At 45.8% G+C, this 21,433-nt stretch overlaps 1 protein-coding gene across 4 annotated transcripts in view; it reads left to right on the top strand.

Annotated features, from left to right (window-relative positions):
• The window catches only part of RGMB (repulsive guidance molecule BMP co-receptor b), a 49,674-nt gene that overhangs the window by 23,635 nt on the left and 4,606 nt on the right, over positions 1–21,433 (top strand). For all 4 annotated transcript variants that reach the window (XM_081880511.1, XM_081880513.1, XM_081880514.1 and 1 more), the window contains one exon: positions 200–711. In XM_081880511.1, coding sequence (XP_081736637.1) covers positions 200–711 — 512 coding nt within the window. The remainder of the gene's footprint in view (positions 1–199; positions 712–21,433) is intronic.

Genomic DNA, 21,433 nt, shown 5'->3' with positions numbered 1-21,433 from the left:
TTTTAGGAGACATCTGAAGGCAGCCCTGTTTAGGGAATTTTTTAATGGTTGATGTTTTATTGTGTTTTTAAATATTTTGTTAGCCACTGTTCAGAGTAGCTAGGGCAGTCAAATGGGTGGCATATAAATAATAATGTTGTTGTTGTTTCTTTTATGAAAACAAATCACACCCAGTAATGTCCGCTCTTCTTTTGCCCAGGCGATTGCCAGCTGCAGACGCCGTGTCGAATCCAGAAGTGCACCACGGACTTTGTGGCGCTGACTTCTCACCTGAACTCTGCCCTTGATGGCTTTGATTTGGAATTCTGCAAAGCCCTGCGTGCCTATTCCGCCTGCACCTACCGCAACTCCAAAGTCTGCCGCGGGAACCTGGTCTACCATTCGGCTGTGCTGGGGATCAGCGATCTCATGAGCCAGAGGAACTGCTCCAAGGATGGCCCGACCTCCTCCACGAACCCCGAAATCACCCACGACCCGTGTAATTACAGCGGCCGCCAGGGAGCCGGCGAACTTCGCGGGGGAGGAGAGCAGACTCCGCCCACGTACTTTTTCTGTGGCCTGTTTGGAGACCCACACCTGCGGACCTTTAAGGATCACTTTCAGACGTGCAAAGTGGAAGGGGCATGGCCCCTCATAGATAACAACTACTTGTCGGTGCAGGTGACAAATGTGCCCGTGGTCCCCAGATCCAGCGCCACTGCCACAAATAAGGTGCGTACAAGGCGCATGCCTTATTTTCCTCTTTAAAAAGTTACAGTAGAGTTTGAAATTTATAGACGGCAGGATTTTGATGAATTGGGATATGGAAGAAAGGGCCAGCTGTAGAACTGTGCCAGGCAGGAAATCCCTAGGCTGGCCTAGGGGAAGAGCAAATCTGTTAGCATGACGAAAGGGTGTTGATGGGTCACCCCAGAGGAATCCTTTGGCCTGGAGAGACAGGCGTTGCTGAGGTGATGGGGTGTGTTTTTGAGGTGACAGGAAAAGAGAGGTGTTGGGTTTTTTTATAGCAAGGTGTTCTGGGAAGAAGAAGGGAGAAGAAAGACTGGGATCCATCTTGGGCAGGCTGGCTGAAGGCTGGCTTCACTGCTGTGGGGGACAAGTCCCTCTTGAAGTGACCATGCTGTAAGATCTGGGCTTCCTCCATGCAGACTGAATTGGTAAATAGGTGAATAAACAAGATTTCTTAAAGCTACGGCATTCTCTGACGTGTCTCAGTTCTGCAAAGGAACACTGACCCAGGTGAGTGCCTGGAACCCCCTGGGATTTTGCAGTGAGTGGTAGTGGCGGAACACGATTTTTGTAACAGTATTTTAAATCCGAAACTTTCCTCCCTCCCCCTTTTTGGTGATGGTGGCGAGAAAGCAGAGCTCTTGCATGTGAATGCATGTTTAATTCTTTCAGACTAGAGAACATGCAATCAAAGCATGCTCACAGATAGGTGGCCAAGAAGAGACAGCTGGTTTTAAGGAGCAGCTCACCTGCTATGCTATGCAGTGACCAAGGGAAGGTCTCTTGTGCTGTGGGCAGGGAACATTGGCTGAGAGTTGATGAAGATTGGAGGGTTTATGAGCAGCATTGAAGTTCTCCAAATCCTGAAGGAAAGGTGTGGTTGGGAATAATGTGGAAGGAATTGCATTGTGGCGAAGCACATTTGTTGGTTTACAGTCTGTAAATAAGGTTTGGTGGAAAGGAGATCGAGCTCTACTAGCCAGTTTTGGATTGGCTGTGTTGTGCCTGGCGGCTGAGTGCAATAGGAGATGGATTTTGACACGCTAGAGCATGGTGCTGATAAGGCCAAGGTCGCAGGTTCGATCTCCATAAGGAACAGCTGCATATTCCTGCATTGCCGCGGGTTGGACTAGATGATCCTTGGTGTCCCGTCTGAGTGTACAGTTCTGTGATTCTACGAATTATTCTGTTCTTTAGCAAGAGTACATACCTGGGATCACATGACAGAGATGTGTTAATGCCAACTGTTAAAGAGATCCTGAAAAAACATTCTTGTAAATGTAAAGTGTGCTGGACTTTGAGAATGCTAAGTTTTCTTTTTACAGTGGTGCCTCGCAAGACGAAATTAATCCGTTCCGTGAGGCTCTTCGTATAGCGGTTTTTTCGTCTTGCGAAGCAAGCCCATTGACAGCTTAGCGGATTAGCGCTATTAGCGGTTTAGCGGCTTTTAGCGATCAGCTGTTAAGCGGCTTATCAGCGGATCAGCTGATAAGTGGCTTAGCGGCTTAGGAAAAGGGGGGAAAAAGGGGAAAAAACCCGCAGGAACTCGCAAGACATTTTCGTCTTGCGAAGCAAGCCCATAGGGAAATTCGTTTTGCGAAGCGCCTCCAAAACGGAAAACCCTTTTGTCTAGCGGGGTTTCCGTCTTGCGAGGCGTTTGTCTTGCGGGGCACCACTGTAAATGTTTATTATTAGTATTATTAAAATAAATAAATACATTCAAATTAAATTATACAGTGCTGATGCTAGTGGGATAAATGGCACTTCTGGCATCTATTGTCTTAAATTTTGTGAGTGGTAGGATTAAAACACTGAAAAGAACCCCCCCCCCCATGAGGAATATTTCCGACCGAGTAGAGCTGTATGAAAGACGTGACTTGTTTGTATGAATTAAAAAGGTGAAGGCTCTGGATCACTGCTCTTGGCAGATTTAGTGTGACATTATTCTAGTGGGTGGGGAACTTCCCTCAATATGGCTTTGGCCCATATTGAGCCAGTGCTGTAGTCCATTAAGTTCAATGTATGTTAAGAGACCTGAGTTCAAATGCTAAGACCCGCGGAGGGAAAAATGGAGATTTGTCTTAGAAGTTGCTTCTGAGAATGACTTCATTAAGGAAACGCTGTTAGTGCCTCTGGGCTTTTGGGCTAAAGAGCAATCTGAAGTGCAGGGTGGTTATTAAAAACAACAACACAAAAGTGACGTAATGCTGCTTTCAGTGTGCCAGTGGAAGCATACAATTAGCAATTTGTAAGATAAGTATTTTGGGAAGAACAATATGTTTGGTCCTTTTCTATGCATAATTGACCCTTAATGCCTGTAATTTGGTGTTGAGGATCCCACCACAGCCCCTGTTCCCCCTCCCCCCCAAAAATTCTGCCTGCATATCAGCTCAAAGTTGCAGACACAATTTGATCTGGGGTGTGTTAATGTTTTTTTAAAAACAAAAAAACCTCATGACCTCCCAAAGTGCTTTTTTTGGTGTAGCCATGGAGTCATTTTATGACCTAACTATTCAACATGCTATCAAGCCCAGTTCAAGTTCTTAATGGTGACTTTTAAGGCCCTGAATTGCTTGGAACCCAGTTATCCAAAGGCCCCCTTCTTCTTACTCTGTCCTGTCGGGGATTAAAGTTCTACTGGGAAGGCTCTTGACACCATCTCTGAATGATGCTCATAGTTCAGCAGCTTGAGAGAGGCCTTCTCCTGGGTGGTACCCCAGCTGTGGAATGCTCTCCCCTTTGAAAAATGACTGGCAAACAATATTATTTAGTGTTGCACGCTGGCTACGAACTTACCTTTTCCACCAGGTGCTTACCGGTAATTTGCCAGGCCAGCAATAGTAATATTGAGGAAGAGCAGTTGTGATATTTGTGGTGGTTGCTTTTCACAGAACCATAGAGTTGGAAGGGACCAGGGGGGTCATTTAGTCCAACGCAAGAATCTTTTCCCTAACATGGGGCTCGAGCCCACAACCCTGAATTTCTATCCCACCATTTCTCAAAGCACCTTAAGGCGTTGTACACCTCCCTTCCTCCCTCCTTCTCTCATCCTCACAACAGCCCTGTGGGGTAAATTAGGCTGTGAAAGAACGATTGACCCCAAATCACCCACTGGGCTTCATGGTTCAGCACTCTAACCCAGGGTTCCTCAAACTTGGGTCTCCAACTGTTTTTGGACCACAGTTCCCATCATCCCTGACCATTTGTCCTGATAACTAGGAATGATGGGAGTCTAGCAACAGCTGGAGACCCAGGTTTGGGAAACCCTGCTCTAGCCACTGGCTTTTGGTAATTTTTAAATCTTAAACTATGTCACCCACCCTGGGATCTCTTGCTGACGAAGGCTGAGCTAAAGGTGGAATAAGTGAGCTGTCAGATACCGAAGTGGATGCTCTTCTGAGTGGTGCTGTCTTTTGTTACTACTTAATGTGGTTTTGAAGTTGCATTGCTCAGGCTCGCAATCCTGGGGAAAGCACTGCGTTCAACACCCTGCCTTTTAACAACAGAAGCCGGCAAGCACAAAAAATGAAAATGGAAAATGAAAATACCATCGTCAATGTTAAGAGGTGATTGATCCAAACCGTGCATCTGCATCCACAGGGATGTTCAAATAGGCAGAGGCAACTAATGGGATGTGGGTGTGTTCATTAAAGAGACTTTGACTGTAGGATGTCTGAAAGAGGTTTCTTGGCACTGGTGATTCTATTGGATGCTACACAGACCTTGAGGTTTTGCTTCCACTGCCAGGCAAATAGGCTTTTATCAGAATACCTTTGTGCTGTCATGGAAGCCGTGCATGACATACCTCTGAAAGCCTTAATGCATTTACTTGAAACCCTTTGAGTTCTGTTGCTTAAACATTCCCTTTTTAAAGATGTGTTATGGAAAAGTCTTCCGTTTTCTGTAGTTCTTTTCTCACGTTTACCCATGCAAAGTTGCATAAAGCGCCCACCATTTTCAGGGTGGCCTCGTACCTAGCTTAATGACAAGTCAGTCGCTTCTCTTCTTTTTAACAAGACATGCCCCCCCCGTGGTGATGATGATGATGATATTATTATTATTATTATTATTATTATTATTATTATTATTATTATTATTATTATTATTTTGCTGTCAAAAGTGATCTCTCCAAACAAGACATCTAGTGAGCGAGAACTATCACCTTTTGTTTGGAAGAACGAGGCTTCGGAATTAAAGTCTGCATTTTGCAAGTTCTGCTAAGCAGTTTAGATTTCTCATTAAAAAGAGAACAGGCTGAATTTAGATTGGAATAAATATTCCCCACCTCCCCCAGAGCAGACTGTTCACTTTGGTTGTGGGTTTAAGCAGCAGGAATTTCAGCAGCGGTCTTTTTAGGTTTGAGAGCAAGAACCCTCTTTCAGCATTAGCCAAGGGGGAATGTATTTACCTAATCTCAAGGAGGGCAATACCATTTTAACTATCTCATGAAAGAAACAACATACACAGTACAGGCCGCTCCCCTCCCCCTTACGTGGAGGTTACTTCCGTGCACATAAGTGAAATCGGGTAAAGTGAGGAGCACCCTTTAAACACCCCCTCTCTCCAATCCAGATCCTAAATACTGGTACAGTGGTACCTCGGGTTACAGACGCTTTAGGTTATAGACTCCGCTAACCCAGAAATATTACCTCGGGTTAAGAACTTTGCTTCAGGATGAGAACAGAAATTGTGCTCCAGCAGCATAGCAGCAGCCAGAGGCCCCATTAGCTAAAGTGGTACCTCAGGTTAAGAACAGTTTCAGGTTAAGAACGGGCCTCCAGAACGAATTAAGTTCTTAACCCAAGGTACTAATGTATCCAGAAATATCCACAACTAGGATGGAAGCTGTGGGGCTGGCTGGAGACAGCTCAGGGAAGCCGTGGCTGTTGCTGCTACGCTACTGCACACACCAGCTGTTAGGCGGGGAGGCTGAGCAGTGTAAACAAAGCCCCACTGCACTTTTGGTTTCTTAGGGGCTTTCTCTGCCCTCAATGACGTCCCATTTGGGGGATCATCTCCTCGAAAGCTGTGAGGACTTTTCAGCTCTCTCCTGCCATTTCCGGGTTTGAAATGAACTAGTTAATTATTTCCCTGCAACGTGCATATATGTGATCGTGTGCAAGTCAATCATGCGTAAGTGAGGCTGGGCACCTGTCTTGCACACTAAAATGAATTTGGATGTTTGGTGACCTTGGAGAAAATAGGCGGGAGAAGTAATTCACGTTGTCTGGAGATACAACAAATTTAACCGGGGTGGGGAACTGGTGGTCCATGTTTCACATCTGACTCATAAGGCCTTTCATTTGGGCTTCCTGACTCTCTATGAAGCCCCACCCCCTGTCTTGAGTTGGTGGGGGCGGGAATACCTTGCTCTTCTTAATATGCACATTACAAATCGGGAAGCATGGAATGAACTTTGCAAGTGTTGTACAGTGGTACCTTGGGTTAAGAGCTTAATTCGTTCTGGAGGTCTGTTCTTAACCTGAAGCACCACTTTAGCTAATGGGGCCTCCCGCTGCCGCCACACCGCCGCTGCCTGATTTCTGTTCTTATCCCGAAGCAAAGTTCTTAACATGAGCTACTATTTCTGGGTTAGCGGAGTCTGTAACCTGAAGTGTCTGTAACCCGAGGTACCACTGTATTCCCGTAGGCACCAGTATGGGTTTTTCAGTAACAACTGTGGAATCTCCAAATGTGCTTCTGATTTGTGGCGCTGGGTTTTGGCTGGCAGCAGAAGATCTTCAGCGAGTAGGAGACTGGACATAAAAGTTACTCATCTCCCTGCAAGAATAATGCAGCACTACTGATTGCTGTGAATTAACCAGCATTCTATAGAAACCTCTTCCTTGACACACCCTGTTGTAGCTTTGATGATCTTATGCTTACTTCCAATCAGGGAAGGCTTAAGAGGTCCGCTTCATTTCCTTTGCTGGTTTCTTGCAAGGTTGGGAGAACCTTGCAGCAGATGCAGCCATCTAGGTTGTAAACAATCTCGGTTGCAGAAAAGTTCGCCTTTCTCTTGGTCTCCTTTGTTGCCTTTCGCTGACTGGCTCTGACTCTTACGGTTTGCTAAATGGCTGTTTTCATGTCCCCTTCTGTTGCAGTTTCTTTAATTTTCCGGTCAAATGTGCATCTCTCTGATAGGAGGCAAACAATTGGCACTAAGAATTCTTACACCTTCGGTGTGTGTTGTGTAACATTGTTGAAATAAAGGAGATTCTTAATCTCCAGTTGTGTTCCACATGCCCTTTTTTATCCGTAGAAGACGAGCGTATCAGGTTTCAGGTCAAGAGTGTGGCAGCGTAGCTCAACTTTTACAACAATTTGTTCATTTTCATAGAATTGTAAAGTTGGAAGGGATCCTAAGGGTCATCTAGTCTAACCCCCTGCAATGCAGGAATCTCAACTATAGCACTCATGAAAAGAAGCATGAATTGCTTCTTTTAGTGCCTGTTTCTGTGAGTTGCAGAGCTTGGCAATTAGTAATGGAGGCACAATTTACTTAACTGGTTGAGACGAGCTTTGTCTTCTGGTTTCTGTGACATTGAGGCCCAAGAGTTGTGTATTATCCACCTTCTTGAATTCACCTTTGCCATTACTTACTATGTTTCTGTGTAGTATTTAATTTTGAGGGGAAAGGTTGAGCTGTCTCCCCAAAAGCTTGAATTGCTGCTGTCTGTGCCGCAGGTGAACCCAGCAAGATTTTTACTTGGCAGCATTGTAATCCAGACTTCTTGAAAACTATAGGGCAGAGCACTAGATCTCTCTGACCTGCTTTCCAGCATTGCTCTGATGAAGTTAACAGATGGTTCAAATTGATTAAATCTCACCTGGAATCAACATAAATAGGTAGCAAAAGAACATGGATGGAGAACGCTGGCACTGACAAAATAAGAAAATAAGTTTGACCTCAGGGTTACCTTCTCTGTCCTTATGTTGGTTTCACTTCCTTGAAGAAAAAAAAAAGAGATTGGTTGTCTAGTTTCTTGGTGTCATTTGAAATGCCAGTTTTGTAACTGCTCGCACCTGTGTGCAGTGAGTCACTACCATATCTTGATGGGATCTTGTTCTTTTCCATCCTTCCTCACTTTTTGCTCTTCTCAAGAGATTGCTTATTTCAGGTAAATCCAGGTAGCCATCTGTTCTGGTAAGTAACATCCATAGGTTCTGTACTTCAAAAATGGCATTGGGCCACAGTCATCTTTTTCGAAAATATCTGTCAGAAAATGCAAGGAGTAAAAACACACACACAAAAAGTCATATGTGGGCCTCCTGTTGAGTCAGAGTGCCATTTCAGCAACCTACATGACAACTGTGCTTTTGAAAAGATAGATAGATATGCTAGCTAGACAGACCTGTTTTGGGATTGCCTTTGACTTGCATGCCAGCCACATTTCCGGAAGAGAATTTGGTACAGTAAAATATACAGTAGGCCTTCTTGGGTACGGCAAGGAAACACCTTTGTGTTCATCAGCATGAAAAGGAATTTGCATTTCTTACCTACCTCTGTAGTTAGAAAATGCACCTGGATTTAGGCCTTGTGCACAGAACCATTTGAATGCATATGGTTGTCTGGGTCAGAGGACAATATAACTCTTGCCCCATCTTGTTCTTCATACAAAAGCAGAGCAGGCTAGTGGTGGATTTTTGATACTGTTGAAGGGACAATAGGGTGGCACTGTGGTCTAAACCACTGAGCCTCTTGGGTTTGCTGATCAGGTCAGCAGTTCGAATCCCTGCGACAGGGTGAGCTCCCGTTGCTCTGCCCCAGCTCCTGCCAACCTAGCAGTTTGAAGGCACATCAGTGTGAGTAGATAAATAGGTACCACTGCAGCGGGAAGGTAAACGGTGCTTCCATGCGCTCTGGTTTCCATCACGGTGTTCTGTTGCGCCAGAAGCAGTTTAGTCATGCTAGCCACATGACCCGGAAAGCTGTCTTTGGACAAACCCTTGGCCTGAAGCGAGATGGGCACCACAACTCCATAGTCGCCTTTGACCGGAGTTAACCTTCTAAGGGTCTTTTACTTTACTTACTTTACTTTTGATGGGACAGTATCCTACGCTGCATCTCAGAGCAGCAGGTCACTCTGCCCTCATTCTGCCCCATAGCACGTGCATGAGATGGCTGCCTCTCCCTTTTCAAGTTTGAGCCCAAACTTACCTTTCTGTAGCGATAGGCGAGGTGCTGCTGGCTCTTTGCTATGGCTTAGGCAGCGGTTCTCAACCTGTGGGTCCCCAGATGTTGTTGGACTACAACTCCCATCACCCCTGAGCTCTGGCCTTGCTAGCTAGGGGTGATAGGTGTTGTAGTTCAACAACATCTGGGGACCCACAGGTTGAGAAAGACTGGCTTAGAGGATGCCTGGAAAAACTTAGGCAGAGGGCCTTCTCGGTAGTGGCGCCCTCCCTGTGGAACGCCCTCCCATCAGATGTCAAGGAAATAAACCACTACCTGACTTCTAGAAAACATCTGATGGCAGCCCTGTTTAGGGAAGTTTTTAATGATTGATGTTTTATCATGTTTTTAATATTTTGTTGGGAGCCACCCAGAGTGGCTGTGGAGGCCTGGCCATATGGGTGGGAGTATAAGTAATAAATTATTATTATTAGGTTGGTCTTATCAGCCCTGAGTCTTCCCCAAGCAAACATCAAACCTTCCATGGAGGGACCTGACAACAAGGAGATCTTGCTGGCGGCAAAACAGGGGAGGTTTTCTAGGGCTGTGTACACACCTTTCATTTTTAAAGTGCCCGAGTTTCATCCGAAGAATCTTGGGAACTGTAGCTTAAGAGCGCTGGGAATTATAACACTGGGGGTAAGCTACACTTCCCAAGATTCTTTGGGAGAAGCTTTGTGCATTGAAGGTGTGGTTTTGTACGCAGCCTATGTCTTGCTCGTAAGATCCGGGCGCTCGTAAATGTACTCAGGAGCTTCTCGGTCATTGCTCTTCAGAGCTAATGTCTCCTTGATTGTAGTTGTGAGAGTTTGCCTTATATTGATGTAGGCAATTAGCCCATCTAGGCCAGCACTCCCTGTTCTAATGGGCACGGTTCCTTCCTGCTGCCTGATGTTCTTTCTCAGTGGAAAATAGGAGCTGGGACTTAAAAGACTTAAAATGTACCTTGGAGGCGGGTCTCAGACTGGGCAGCTTGTGCCCATGAAAAGGGCAGTTTCTTAAGAGCACAGGAAAACAAAAACTTTCACCAGGACAACTTGTGTGTTTTATTTTTTGGAAACAAAACACCGGCGTTGAGACTGTTGGCTTGCATGGATTATGTAAACATAAGCAAATTTATGGAAAATTTCTGTAATTTATAGTCTGATTCGCCTACTGATGTGCAGGGACAATGTGCTCTGTGGGACACTGGAGCTTCAATCTCTGGCTCCTAGGAATCATGCACAGACTGTATTATCAAAACATGTTTTTGAAACCCATGAGGCCTAGAAACTCTTCAGTGGAAATTGGGGCTTATGGGATGCTGAATTGGTGTCCCAGTATCCAGTTTTAAATTTGAATCCATGCAATAGGAACGTACATGGGTCATATCCAGTTAACTCCTTCCATCAGTGCAAGAGCTTTTCCTTGCACAATAGAGCTTTTCTCTCTGGCCCAAGTGAGCTTCATGCCTGAGTGGGGATTCAAACCCTGATCTCCCAGGTTCTAGTCCGACACACTAACTACTACACCACACGGACTTCCTAGAGTACTTCTGCTGCAGGGCAGCTCTATAAATTGAGTAGGTATATAGGGAAAGCCAAATGTCCTTTAGAGAGAAGGATCCAAAATATTTTCCTTGAAGTTTGAATTTGTTTGATTCTGGATTGTTTTATTGGATGTTTCGATGCATTGTAAACCACTTCTGAGATCCAACCCCGCCCTTAAAATATAAAGCGGTCTGGAAATGAAAAGAAAATAACAATAAAAAATAAATCCCATTGGTGGTAAAGGTGCCTAGACGTTCCATTGTGGCCACTGCAACCAAGGTTTACGGTGCCATTTGGCGATTCGCTTATACAGTGGAACCTCGGTTTTTGAGTGTCTCGTAAGCCGAACGTTTCGGTTTTCGAACACCGAAAACCTGGAAGTAAATGCTTCCGTTTTCGAACGTGGCTCGGAAGTTGAACGGCTTCCAAGGTGTGTTTCTTCTCCATTTTCTCAATGGAATTTTTCGACCGCCCATTGTGCCTTGGTTGTCGAACATTTCAGGAGTCGAACAGTCTTCCAGAACGCATTATGTTTGACAACCGAGCTACCACTGTATACCTGAGCTTTGAACACTGTTTCATGGGTAACCTTTGACAGGCTGAGAGCGAGTGAGGTTGCTTAGCGCCACCCAGTGAGGTGAGACCGAGTAGAGCTTTGAACTTTGCGCATTAAGTATAGAACTCAGGTGTTTGTGTGGCGTAGGTTGTCTTAGGAGAGCTGGGATTTATGGCAAGTGCTCCTTACTGGTGAGCTGAGAGGATCGAGTGGAATGGAAGTATTAAAAATGAATGAGCCAAAGTAGTTCGGAAGGAGAGTTGGGGCAGGGTGGGGTGGGGGGAGAGAGGCGAAATGTTTAACAAAGGCATTGATGTTTTAAATGCACAACAATATTACCTATTAATAATAAATGGTGTGGTAAGAGACCAAATGTGCCAGAGTAAGTTATTGCAGTTTATGGATTAGGTCAGAGAAACAAGTAAGCAATGCGGATGGTGTCTGGAGGTTCAGTGACTTAAAAAACATTTGCACGAGCCTCCTCAAGGTGGGTTGGTGTGGGGTGTGTGGGAAGCAACCTTTAAGGGGCAGTAATTGACACAGCAGCTTAGTCTGTAGCTTGGATGGGGTTGTCCTGAGGGGATACCTCCCCCACTCTGTCAAAGACTAGCATCCTGGGAAAAAATGCATTTGCAGTTCCTGTGTATTGCAGTTACATCCAAAATGGATGTGCTTGCGTAGCTCATCCAGGGCTGGGCCTACTTGCATTGGGAGCCTGCTAGCTAAATTTGGAAAGCAGTTAGTGACCATTGGAGGACTTTGAATGCTACCTGGAGAGCAGTAAATCATACCTTGATTCTCTTTCATAGCCAAGACCGAAACAGCACGTTCGCTGGCGGGTCTGCTACAGTAGTGGCTGGCTGCCTCTGCGAAGACCCCATACCCTCCAACATTTCTCTGATGAAAATAGGAATGTCCTGTTCAATACTGCTGCTACTACCGCTACTACTAATATTTATACCCCACCCATCTGAATGGGTTGCCCCAAGCCACTCTGGGTAGCTTCCAACATACAGTAGAGTCAAATCTCAGATCCTGAACGCCTCCGTTTTGGAACGTTTCGGCTCCCGGACACTGAAAACCCGGAAGTAAATGCTCTGGATTCCAAATGTTTTTTGGGAGCCGAACATCTGACGCGGCTTCCACTTGAGTGCAGGACATGCCTGCAACCAATCTGAAGCTGCGCCTTGGTTGTCGAACATTTCGGAAGCCGAATGGGCTGCGGAACGGATTATGTTCGACAACTGAGGTTTGACTGTATATGAAAACATAATAAAACGTTAAACATTTAGAAAACTTCCCTATTCAGGACTGCCTTCAGATGTCTTCTAAAGGTTGTATAGTCACTTATCTCCTTGGCTCGGGGGTCGCCTAACTCCATAACCTCCAACATTTCTCCAATGAAATTAGGGACGCCCTGAGGAAAAGTGGGACATTCCAGGATCAAGTCAGAAACTGGGATGGCTTCTGTAAATCCTGGACTGTCCCTGGAAAATATGGACATTTGGAGGGTCTGCAACCAGCCTTTTTCTCCTGAAATGTTGTTGGACTATTTATTTATTTAGAAAGATCCATAAGCTGCTTGATCACAAAGCTTTCTAAGTAAAAAGATTGCAGCCAAGCTAAAATACACAAAGCTGTTGAAAAAACAAATATACATAAAATCACTGTCTGTAAAGCACAGATAAAATCAGCAAAACGCTTAAAAACTAATAGAGGTAACTACATTATATGACTACAACTCCTGTCATCTCTGACAATTGGTGTTGCTGGCTGGGGAGTCTGGAGTGGGTTGAGGGTATAGTGTTGGGGAAGGCTGTTTTTATACTCTAGTCTGAAGCATCCTTGCATAGAAATAGAAATTGTGGTAGGATGGGATGTTGCAGTTGGTTACTAGACAATGTCCAATGTTACTTGGAGTAGACCCGTTGAAATGAATGGCCTTAAGTCTATGGTTATCAGTGGGTGGTATTCTGTGTGTGATTGACGTTGGACATTGCCCTGAAGCAGGGATGGAAGACCTCAGATCTGGGGGCCAAATGCATCCCTCTAACTAACCCGTGAATTCTCCATATGCCATATCCCTACTTTGCACCCTTCTTGAGAAGTTGTTGCTTGGCTAGAATTCCATCTTGAACTCTTATAATACCTTTTCTTTTCCTGAATAGAGGATAGGAGTGTGTGTATAAGTTAGTCTACTGTAAAAGTAGGGACGCGGGTGGCGCTGTGGGTTAAACCACAGAGCCTAGAACTTGCCGATCAGAAGGTCGGCGCTTCGAATCCCCGCGACGGGGTGAGCTCCCGTTGCTCGGTCCCTGCTCCTACCAACCTAGCAATTCGAAATCACGTCAAAGTGCAAGTAGATACATAGGTACCAGTCCAGTGGGAAGGTAAACGGCGTTTCCGTGCACTGCTCTGGTTCGCCAGAAGCGGCTTAGTTATGCTGGCCACATGACCCGGAAGCTGTACGCCGGCTCCCTCGGCCAATAAAGCGAGATGAGCACCGCAACCCCAGAGTCGGCCACGACTGGACCTAATGGTCAGGGGTCCCTTTACCTTTACCTTGTTGTTTAGTCGTTTAGTCGGGTCCGACTCTTCGTGACCCCATGGACCAGAGCACGCCAGGCACTTCTGTCTTCCACTTTCTCCCCCAGTTTGGTCAGACTCATGTTTGTAGCTTCGAGAACACTGTCCAACCATCTCATCCTCTGTCGTCCCCTTCTCCTTGTGCCCTCAATCTTTCCCAACATCAGGGTCTTTTCCAGGGAGTCTTCTCTTCTCATGAGGTGGCCAAAGTATTGGAGCCTCAGCTTCACGATCTGTCCTTCCAGTGAGCACTCAGGGCTGATTTCCTTAAGAATGGATGCGTTTGATCTTCTTGCAGTCCATGGGCCTCTCAAGAGTCTCCTTCAGCACCATAATTCAAAAGCATCAATTCTTTGGCGATCAGCCTTCTTTATGGTCCAGCTCTCACTTCCATACATCACTACTGGGAAAACCATGGCTTTAACTATATGGACCTTTGTTGGCAAGGTGATATCTCTGCTTTTTAGGATGCTGTCTAGGCATCTTTTAATTTCGTGACTGCTGTCACCATCTGCAGTGATCATGCAGCCCAAGAAAGTAAAATCTCTCACTGCCTCCATTTCTTCCCCTTCTATTTGCCAGGAGGTGATGGACCCAGTGGCCATGATCTTCATTTTTTTGATGTTGAGCTTCAGACCATATTTTGCGCTCTCACCCTCATTAAAAGGTTCTTTAATTCCTCCTCACTTTCTGCCATCAAGGTTGTGTCATCTGCATATCTGAGGTTGTTGATATTTCTTCCGGCAATCTTTATTCCGGCTTGGGATTCATCCAGCCCAGCCTTTCGCATGATGAATTCTGCATATAAGTTAAATAAGCAGGGAGACAATATACAGCCTTGCCGTGCTCCTTTCCCAATTTTGAACCAATCATTTGTTCCATATCCAGTTCTAACTGTAGCTTCTTGTCCCTCATAGAGATTTCTCAGGAGACAGATGAGGTGATCAGGCACTCCCATTTCTTTAAGAACTTGCCATAGTTTGCTGTGGTTGACACAGTCAAAGGCTTTTGCATAGTCAATGAAGCAGAAGTAGATGTCTTTCTGGAACTCTCCATAATCCAGCGCATGTTTGCATTTCGGTCTCTGGTTCCTCTGCCTCTTCTAAATCCAGCTTGCACTTCTGGGAGTTCTCTGTCCATATACTGCTTGAGCCTTCCTTGTAGAATTTTAAGCATAATAACCTTGCTAGCGTGTGAAATGAGTGCAATTGTGCGGTAGTTGGAGCATTCTTTGGCACTGCCCTTCTTTGGGATTGGGATGTAGACTGATCTTCTCCAATCCTCTGGCCACTGCTGAGTTTTCCAAACTTGCCTTGCATATTGAGTGTAGCACCTTAACAGCATCATCTTTTATAATTTTAAATAGTTCAGCTGGAATATCATCACTTCCACTGGCCTTGTTATTAGCAGTGCTTTCTAAGGCCCATTTGACTTCTCTCTACAGGATGTCTGGCTCAAGGTCAGCAACCACACTACCTGGGGTGTACAAGCCATCCATATCTTTCTGGTATAATTCCTCTGTGTATTCTTGCCACCTCTTCTTGATGTCTTCTGCTTCTGTTAGGCCCTTACCACTTTTGTCCTTTATTATTGTAATCTTTGTACAAAATGTCCCTTTCATATCTCCAATTTTCTTGAACAGATCTCTGATTCTTCCCATTCTGTTGTTTTCCTCTATTTCTTTGCATTGCTCATTTAAGAAGGCCTTCTTGTCTCTCCTTGCTATTTTTTGGAAGTCTGCATTCAATTTCCTGTATCTTTCACTATCTCCCTCGCATTTTGCTTGCCTTCTCTCCTCCGCTATTTGTAAGGCCTCGTTGGACAGCCACTTTGCTTTCTTGCATTTCCTTTTCATTGGGATGGTTTTCGTTGCTGCCTCCTGTATAATGTTGCGAGCCTCCATCCATAGTTCTTCAGGCACTCTGTCCACCAAATCTAAATCCTTAACCCTGTCCCTCACTTCCACTGTGTATTCATAAGGGATTTGGTTTAGATTGTATCTTACCGGCCCAGTGGTTTTTCCTACTTTCTTCAGTTTAAGCTTGAATTTTGCTATAAGAAGCTGATGATCTGAGCCACAGTCTGCTCCAGGTCTTGTTTTTGCTGGCTGTATAGAGCTTCTCCATCTTTGGCTGCAGAGAATATAATCAATCTGATTTCGATGCTGCCCATCTGGTGATGTCCATGTGTAGAGTCGTCTCTTGTGTTGTTGGAAAAGAGTGTTTGTGATGACCAGCTTGTTCTCTTGGCAGAACTCTATTAGCCTTTGCCCTGCTTTGTTTTGAACTCCAAGGCCAAACTTGCCAGTTGTTCCTTTTATCTCTTGACTCCCTACTTTAGCATTCCAATCCCCTATAATGAGAAGAACATCCTTCTTTGGTGTCAATTCTATAAGGTGTTGTAAGTCTTCATAGAATTGGTCAATTTCAGTTTCTTCAGCACCAGTGGTTGGTGCATAAACTTGGATTACTGTGATGTTAAAAGGTCTGCCTTGGATTCGTATCGAGATCATTCTATCATTTTTGAGATTGCATCCCAATACAGCTTTTGCCACTCTTTTGTTGACTATGAGGGCGACTCCATTGGGACCCCTGACAATTAAGTCTAGTCGCGAACGACTCGGGTTGCGACTCTCATCTCACTTTACAGGCCGAGGTTAGCCAGCGTTTGTCCGCTTCCTCAGGCAGTTTTTTCCAGGTCATGTGGCCAGCATGACTAAGCCGCTTTTGGCAAACCAGAGCAGCGCACGGAAACGCTGTTTACCTTCCTGCCGGAGCAGTACCTATTTATCTACTTGCACTTTGACATGCTTTCAGATTGCTAGGTTGGCAGGAGCAGGGACCGAGCAACGGGAGCTCACCCTGTCACGGGGATTCTAACTGCTGACCTTCTGATTGGCAAGCCTAGGCTGAGTGGTTTAGACCACAGCAGCACCCGCGTCCCTCTACTGTACAAAGGTAAAAATGATAAGAACATAAGAATCTGCTGGATCAGGCCAAAGGTCCACCTGGTCCAGCTTCCTCTTCTTGCAGTGGCCAACTGTGGAAGCCTTGTAGGAAACAAGAACACTCTTCAAAAAAACGTCCAAATTGGGGACCATCACAGCGATTTCCATAGTTTAACCACACTTCCGCCTCTGGCCCCATCGTCCACTGGCATATGGCTCCTGTAAGATTGCTTAGAAGGGAATGCTGCCCTTGAGCTGAGAAATGGTTAGCCAGTTGAGTCACAATCTGCGATTTCCCTAATACCTTAGGGCAGTTTGAGGATATTCTGTAGACCTGTTAATAATGGAGTTCTGCGCCTGATTGAAAAGTTAAATCCGTGAAAGATGGTTATTTATTTTCTTGATCCTGGCCTTGCTGGAAAGCAGCAACTCAAAATGTGTGGTTTAATATGTTTTTTAAAAGGTCCTTATCCCAAAGGTGGGATGCTCAGCCAAGAATACTAATACGTTTCAGATTATATTGCATTATGGTTTCTAAATTGAGAGAGAGATGTTTACATTGCCTTGCATAATGCATCCATATTTTTTTAAAGAAACTACCCTACTTAATACAGACTTTGGAAAACTTTGCTGCCTTTTAATAGGAGTTGTGTGGCCTGTAGAGACCAGCTGCAGAGCAATGCTGCACTCAGGGCAGCGGGAAGGCAGAAAATTGCTTGGCACCTTTTCAAGGCTAAGTGGTCTGTGGACAAAGCTCTGCTTCCCTGGGTCTTCTTTAGGCTTAATTCTCACCCTTGCATTTGTTGGTGCATACCAGGAGTGGGGAACATGTGCTCCTCCTTGAAGTTGCTGAACTCCCATCAGTCCTAGCAAGCATGGCCCAGTGGTTGATGGGAGTTGTAGTTCAGCCACATCTGGAGGGCTAAAGTTTCACTTTAGCTCATGAATAGTAGTAGTAGTAATATCTTTTTATTATTTATACCCTGCCCATCCGGCTGGGTTTTCCCAGCCACTCTGGGCAGCTCCCAACAGATTAAAAACAGAATAAAACCTCACATATTAAAAACTTCCCTAAACAGGGCTGCCTTCAGATGTCTTCTAAAAGTCAAGTAGTTGTTTTATTTCCTTGACATCTGATGGGAGGGCATTCCACAGGGCGGGCACCACCACTGAGAAGGCCCTCTGCCTGGTTGGTTCCCTGTAACCTCACTTCTCACAGTGAGGGAACCGCCAGAAAGCCCTCGGAGCTGGACCTCAGTTTCCAGGCTGAACAAGGGGGTGGAGACGCAGAAACCAAAAGAGAGCAGGTGACCTGTTAGTCGTACCTCAGGTTACATACACTTCAGGTTACAGACTCCGCTAACCCAGAAAAATTACCTCTGGTTAAGAACTTTGCTTCAGGATGAGAACAGAAATTGTGCTCAAGCGGCGCGGCAGCAGCGGGAGGCCCTATTAGCTAAAGTGGTGCTTCAGGTTACGAACAGTTTCAGGTTAAGAACGGACCTCCGGAACGAATTAAGTACTTAACCTGAGGTACCACTGTATTGTCCTTTTCATGGTACACGCATCCCCCCACTTAGTGGGACTGCGGTGCAAGGATGTTGGACGACTCGGTGTTTCCTCAACTTGGGTCTCCAGCTGTTTCTGGACTACAGCTCCCACCATCCCTAGCTAGCAGGACCAGTGGTCAGGAGTGATGGGAATTGTAGTCCAAATGGAGAGCCAAGTTGGGGAAACACTGGACTAGATGATCCTCAGGGTCTCTTCCAATGCTATGATTCTACCCTTCTGCAACCTGGTACCCTCGTGATGTTGCTGGCCAAGCCTGCATCACCAATAGTCAGGAAGGATGGGAGTTGTGTTCTAGCAACACTTGGAGGGTCACAGTTTCACCATGCCAGCTCTATTAGGCTAATATTGGGAGCAACGGTGTTTGGGTTTTTGTTCTGTTTTTACCCACACCCCAAATTCTTATACCTGTAAATCAAGTTCTTTCCAAGGATAGAACTAGCTGATTGATAAAACAAAGCAAGCTACTTTCTGTGATTTCTCAGAGAGATGCTCCCTTTCATCATGGCTGGTGTCAATTTTATGGCACATGCAAAGCAAAGATGGCAGTGGGGGAGAGAGTTCTGTCTCTCATTAGAAGTGATTTGTCCTGCTAATCTCTCACTTCAGTGTGAGCAGACTTGCACTTATTTCATCCGGCCTGCCAAAATTAACTTTCCCTCGCTGAGCGGCACTGGCGTGGCTGCAGAGAAGGGCCCGAAGTCATGTTGCTTTTTGTGTTTGGAGATGCTAGATCATTCTGCTTCCTGTTCTGGGGGAAAGCAGCTGTTTTCAGATTGCTCTTTTTCTCTCTTCAGCGAGAACTCCTCGGCAGAGGAGTTGGCTACACAACAAATTACTCGGAGAGACAATCTCCAGCATATCCTCCCTCAGGGTTCTCAAACGGAGCTTTAACATGATTAATGCCAAAAGAGGGATTGTGAGTTGCTTTAGTGGAGAAGAAAGGGGCTGAATTCTTGCTCCAATCCAGACAACGCTCAAAGTCAACTGCTCTCTTCCCCCCCTCCCACCAAATTGGGGGGGGGGGAATCCCCGCTGGTCTCAGCTGTGGCCCCCGGCTATGCATTTAACAGATTGCTTGGCTGCAGCTGGTCTGCAGATAGCCGTCAAAGTGATTAAACCGAAGCAAACCGTAGGAAAATTCCAGTCACCCAGCACCGGTGGGAACATGTGGTGCTGAAATAATGAGGGTGTGTGTTTTGGGGTGGAGAGGAGGGAGGGGGGTTGGGGGGCAGGGCGGATGTCAGGGCAAAGGGGTGTTTAAAACTCTCCTGGTGAATTCACATTTCACTTTTTTCAATGCCCTGTCTTCTGCAAAGGTCTGGATAAGTTGTGCAGACTAATAGGCAACCTACTTGCGTTTATCTTGTGCCAAGTACCTACCTACCTTGTAGCACAAATGGGGGGCCGAACGCAAAATGGGAAAATTCAGTCTTTTGTGGAATAAGGCTTTTGTTTTAATGTCATGGTGGGGGAGCCCTCCTGTGTACCTCTTTCCTCGATTTCTTTGTAATCTTGCCCTGGAATATGTGTGTAGATCTGTGGCCTTCCCAAGGAGGAGTGTCCTGTCTTTTGCAGCCATCTTGGACAGCTAAGGAGGGGAGGGCAATAACTGAGAACAGCCAGTCCTCAGGCTGAGTCCAGACTCCTCCAGCATGCCGAAGAAAAGGGCTCAGAAATAAGAAAGACTTCAATGGAAGGATCTGAAAATCGCTTTGCCCCTGTGAATGAGCATAGGCTGAAAAATGGAAGGGCATTTTGTAACCTTCTGTTTCTGAGTTTGGAGGGTTTGCTTCTTCTCCTTCCCCAACTTTGGCTTCCTGGACTTTGGCCACACCCCAGTTCTGTTGCTTTCAGTGTGCCAAAATCAGGCCTGCAGGCCTGGTCTGGAACCCTCAGGCATGTTTTTCAGAGTGCTTTTCCTGGGGTTCCTATGGGCTGCGTGTCTCTCTCTCTTTCTCTCCAGGCAGCATATTTCAGTGCAACACGTTACTTGCCTTCAGCATTATTTCTCGGTCCCCCACCATCTGCTAAAGTTCTTAACTGTTGCATAGCTCTGTGAAAACTCAGGATTCAGGCAACTTGTCTGCATAGGAATACCTGAAGGAGGCTTCCCCAAGCTTTAACGTTCAAACCAGTGCTTCACAAAGAACTAAGAGCGTCCCAATCCACTTCCCCAGGGATGCATTCATACTCGCAGGAGGGCATCGTAGAATTGTAGAGTTGGAATAACAACAACAACAACAACAACAACAACAACAACAACTTATTTGTACCCCACCCATCTGCCTGGGTTTCCTCAGCCACTCTGGGCGGTTTCCAACAAAGATTAAAAATACATTAAAATGTCACACATTAAAAACTTCCCTGAACAGGGCTGCCTTCAGATCTCTTTTGAATGTCAGGTAGTTGTTTATCTCTTTGACATCTGATGGGAGGGCTTTCCACAGGGCGGGCGCAACTACCGAGAAGGCCCTCTGCCTGGTTCCCTGTAGCTTTGCTTTTTGCAGTGAGGGAACCGCCAGAAGGCCCTCGGCACTGGACCTCAGTGTCCAGGCTGAACGATGGCGGGTGGAGACGCTCCTTCAGGTATACTGGGCTGAGGCCATTTAGGGCTTTAAAGGTCAACACCCACACTTTGAATTGTGCTCGGAAATGTACTGGGAGCCAATGTAGGTCTTTCAAGACCGGTGTTATGTGGTCTCAGCCCCTGAGGGTCATTGCAGGAATCTCAGCTAAAGTAGTTAAAACAGAAGCCCCTCCAACCGCTGCTTAAAAACCTCCAAGGATGGAGATCGCCCACAACCTCCCAAGGGAGACCATTCCACCACTGAACAGCTTTTACAGTCAGAAAGTTCTTCATGGAACCATTCATTGGACTCAGGGGAGTGGGGGAGCCTGTCTCACAATCATTGCAGTGAATATTTCTTGGTTGCTTAGCATGGAACAGGTGGTTGCCCTCAGAAAAAAACTTTGCTCAGTGTTCCCAAACTCTTTTGGCCACTCTGAAGGGGTGTTGTTTTTCCTACAGCAGAACTCCTGGCCTGTAGCGAAGCCTGAGGAGTTTGTCTTCACTACAAGCACACTAATGCACATTTATTTCATGCCATCTTTACTGTGGTATAAAACCCTCTTTTTATCACTCTGTAAAAGTATCATTCAATAGTTCTGGAGTGTGAGCACACCCTTGGTCTGTTAACTGGCAGATCAGCCAGAACTTAACAATACAGAGAGTTGCTAATTCTTCTTTCCCTCATGAACTGCTCCGTCTTGGAGTACGAAGCCCAAGCACTGGGAATGAACCTTTAGAAAGGTTGAATGTTAACCTGCTTGTGATTTCT

The sequence above is a fragment of the Podarcis erhardii genome, assembly GCF_964252035.2.
Source record: "Podarcis erhardii genome assembly, chromosome: 11".
Taxonomy (NCBI): Eukaryota; Metazoa; Chordata; class Lepidosauria; order Squamata; family Lacertidae; genus Podarcis; species Podarcis erhardii.
The sequence above is the reverse complement of the archived record's forward strand: the minus strand, read 5'-3'. Positions and strand labels throughout refer to the sequence as shown.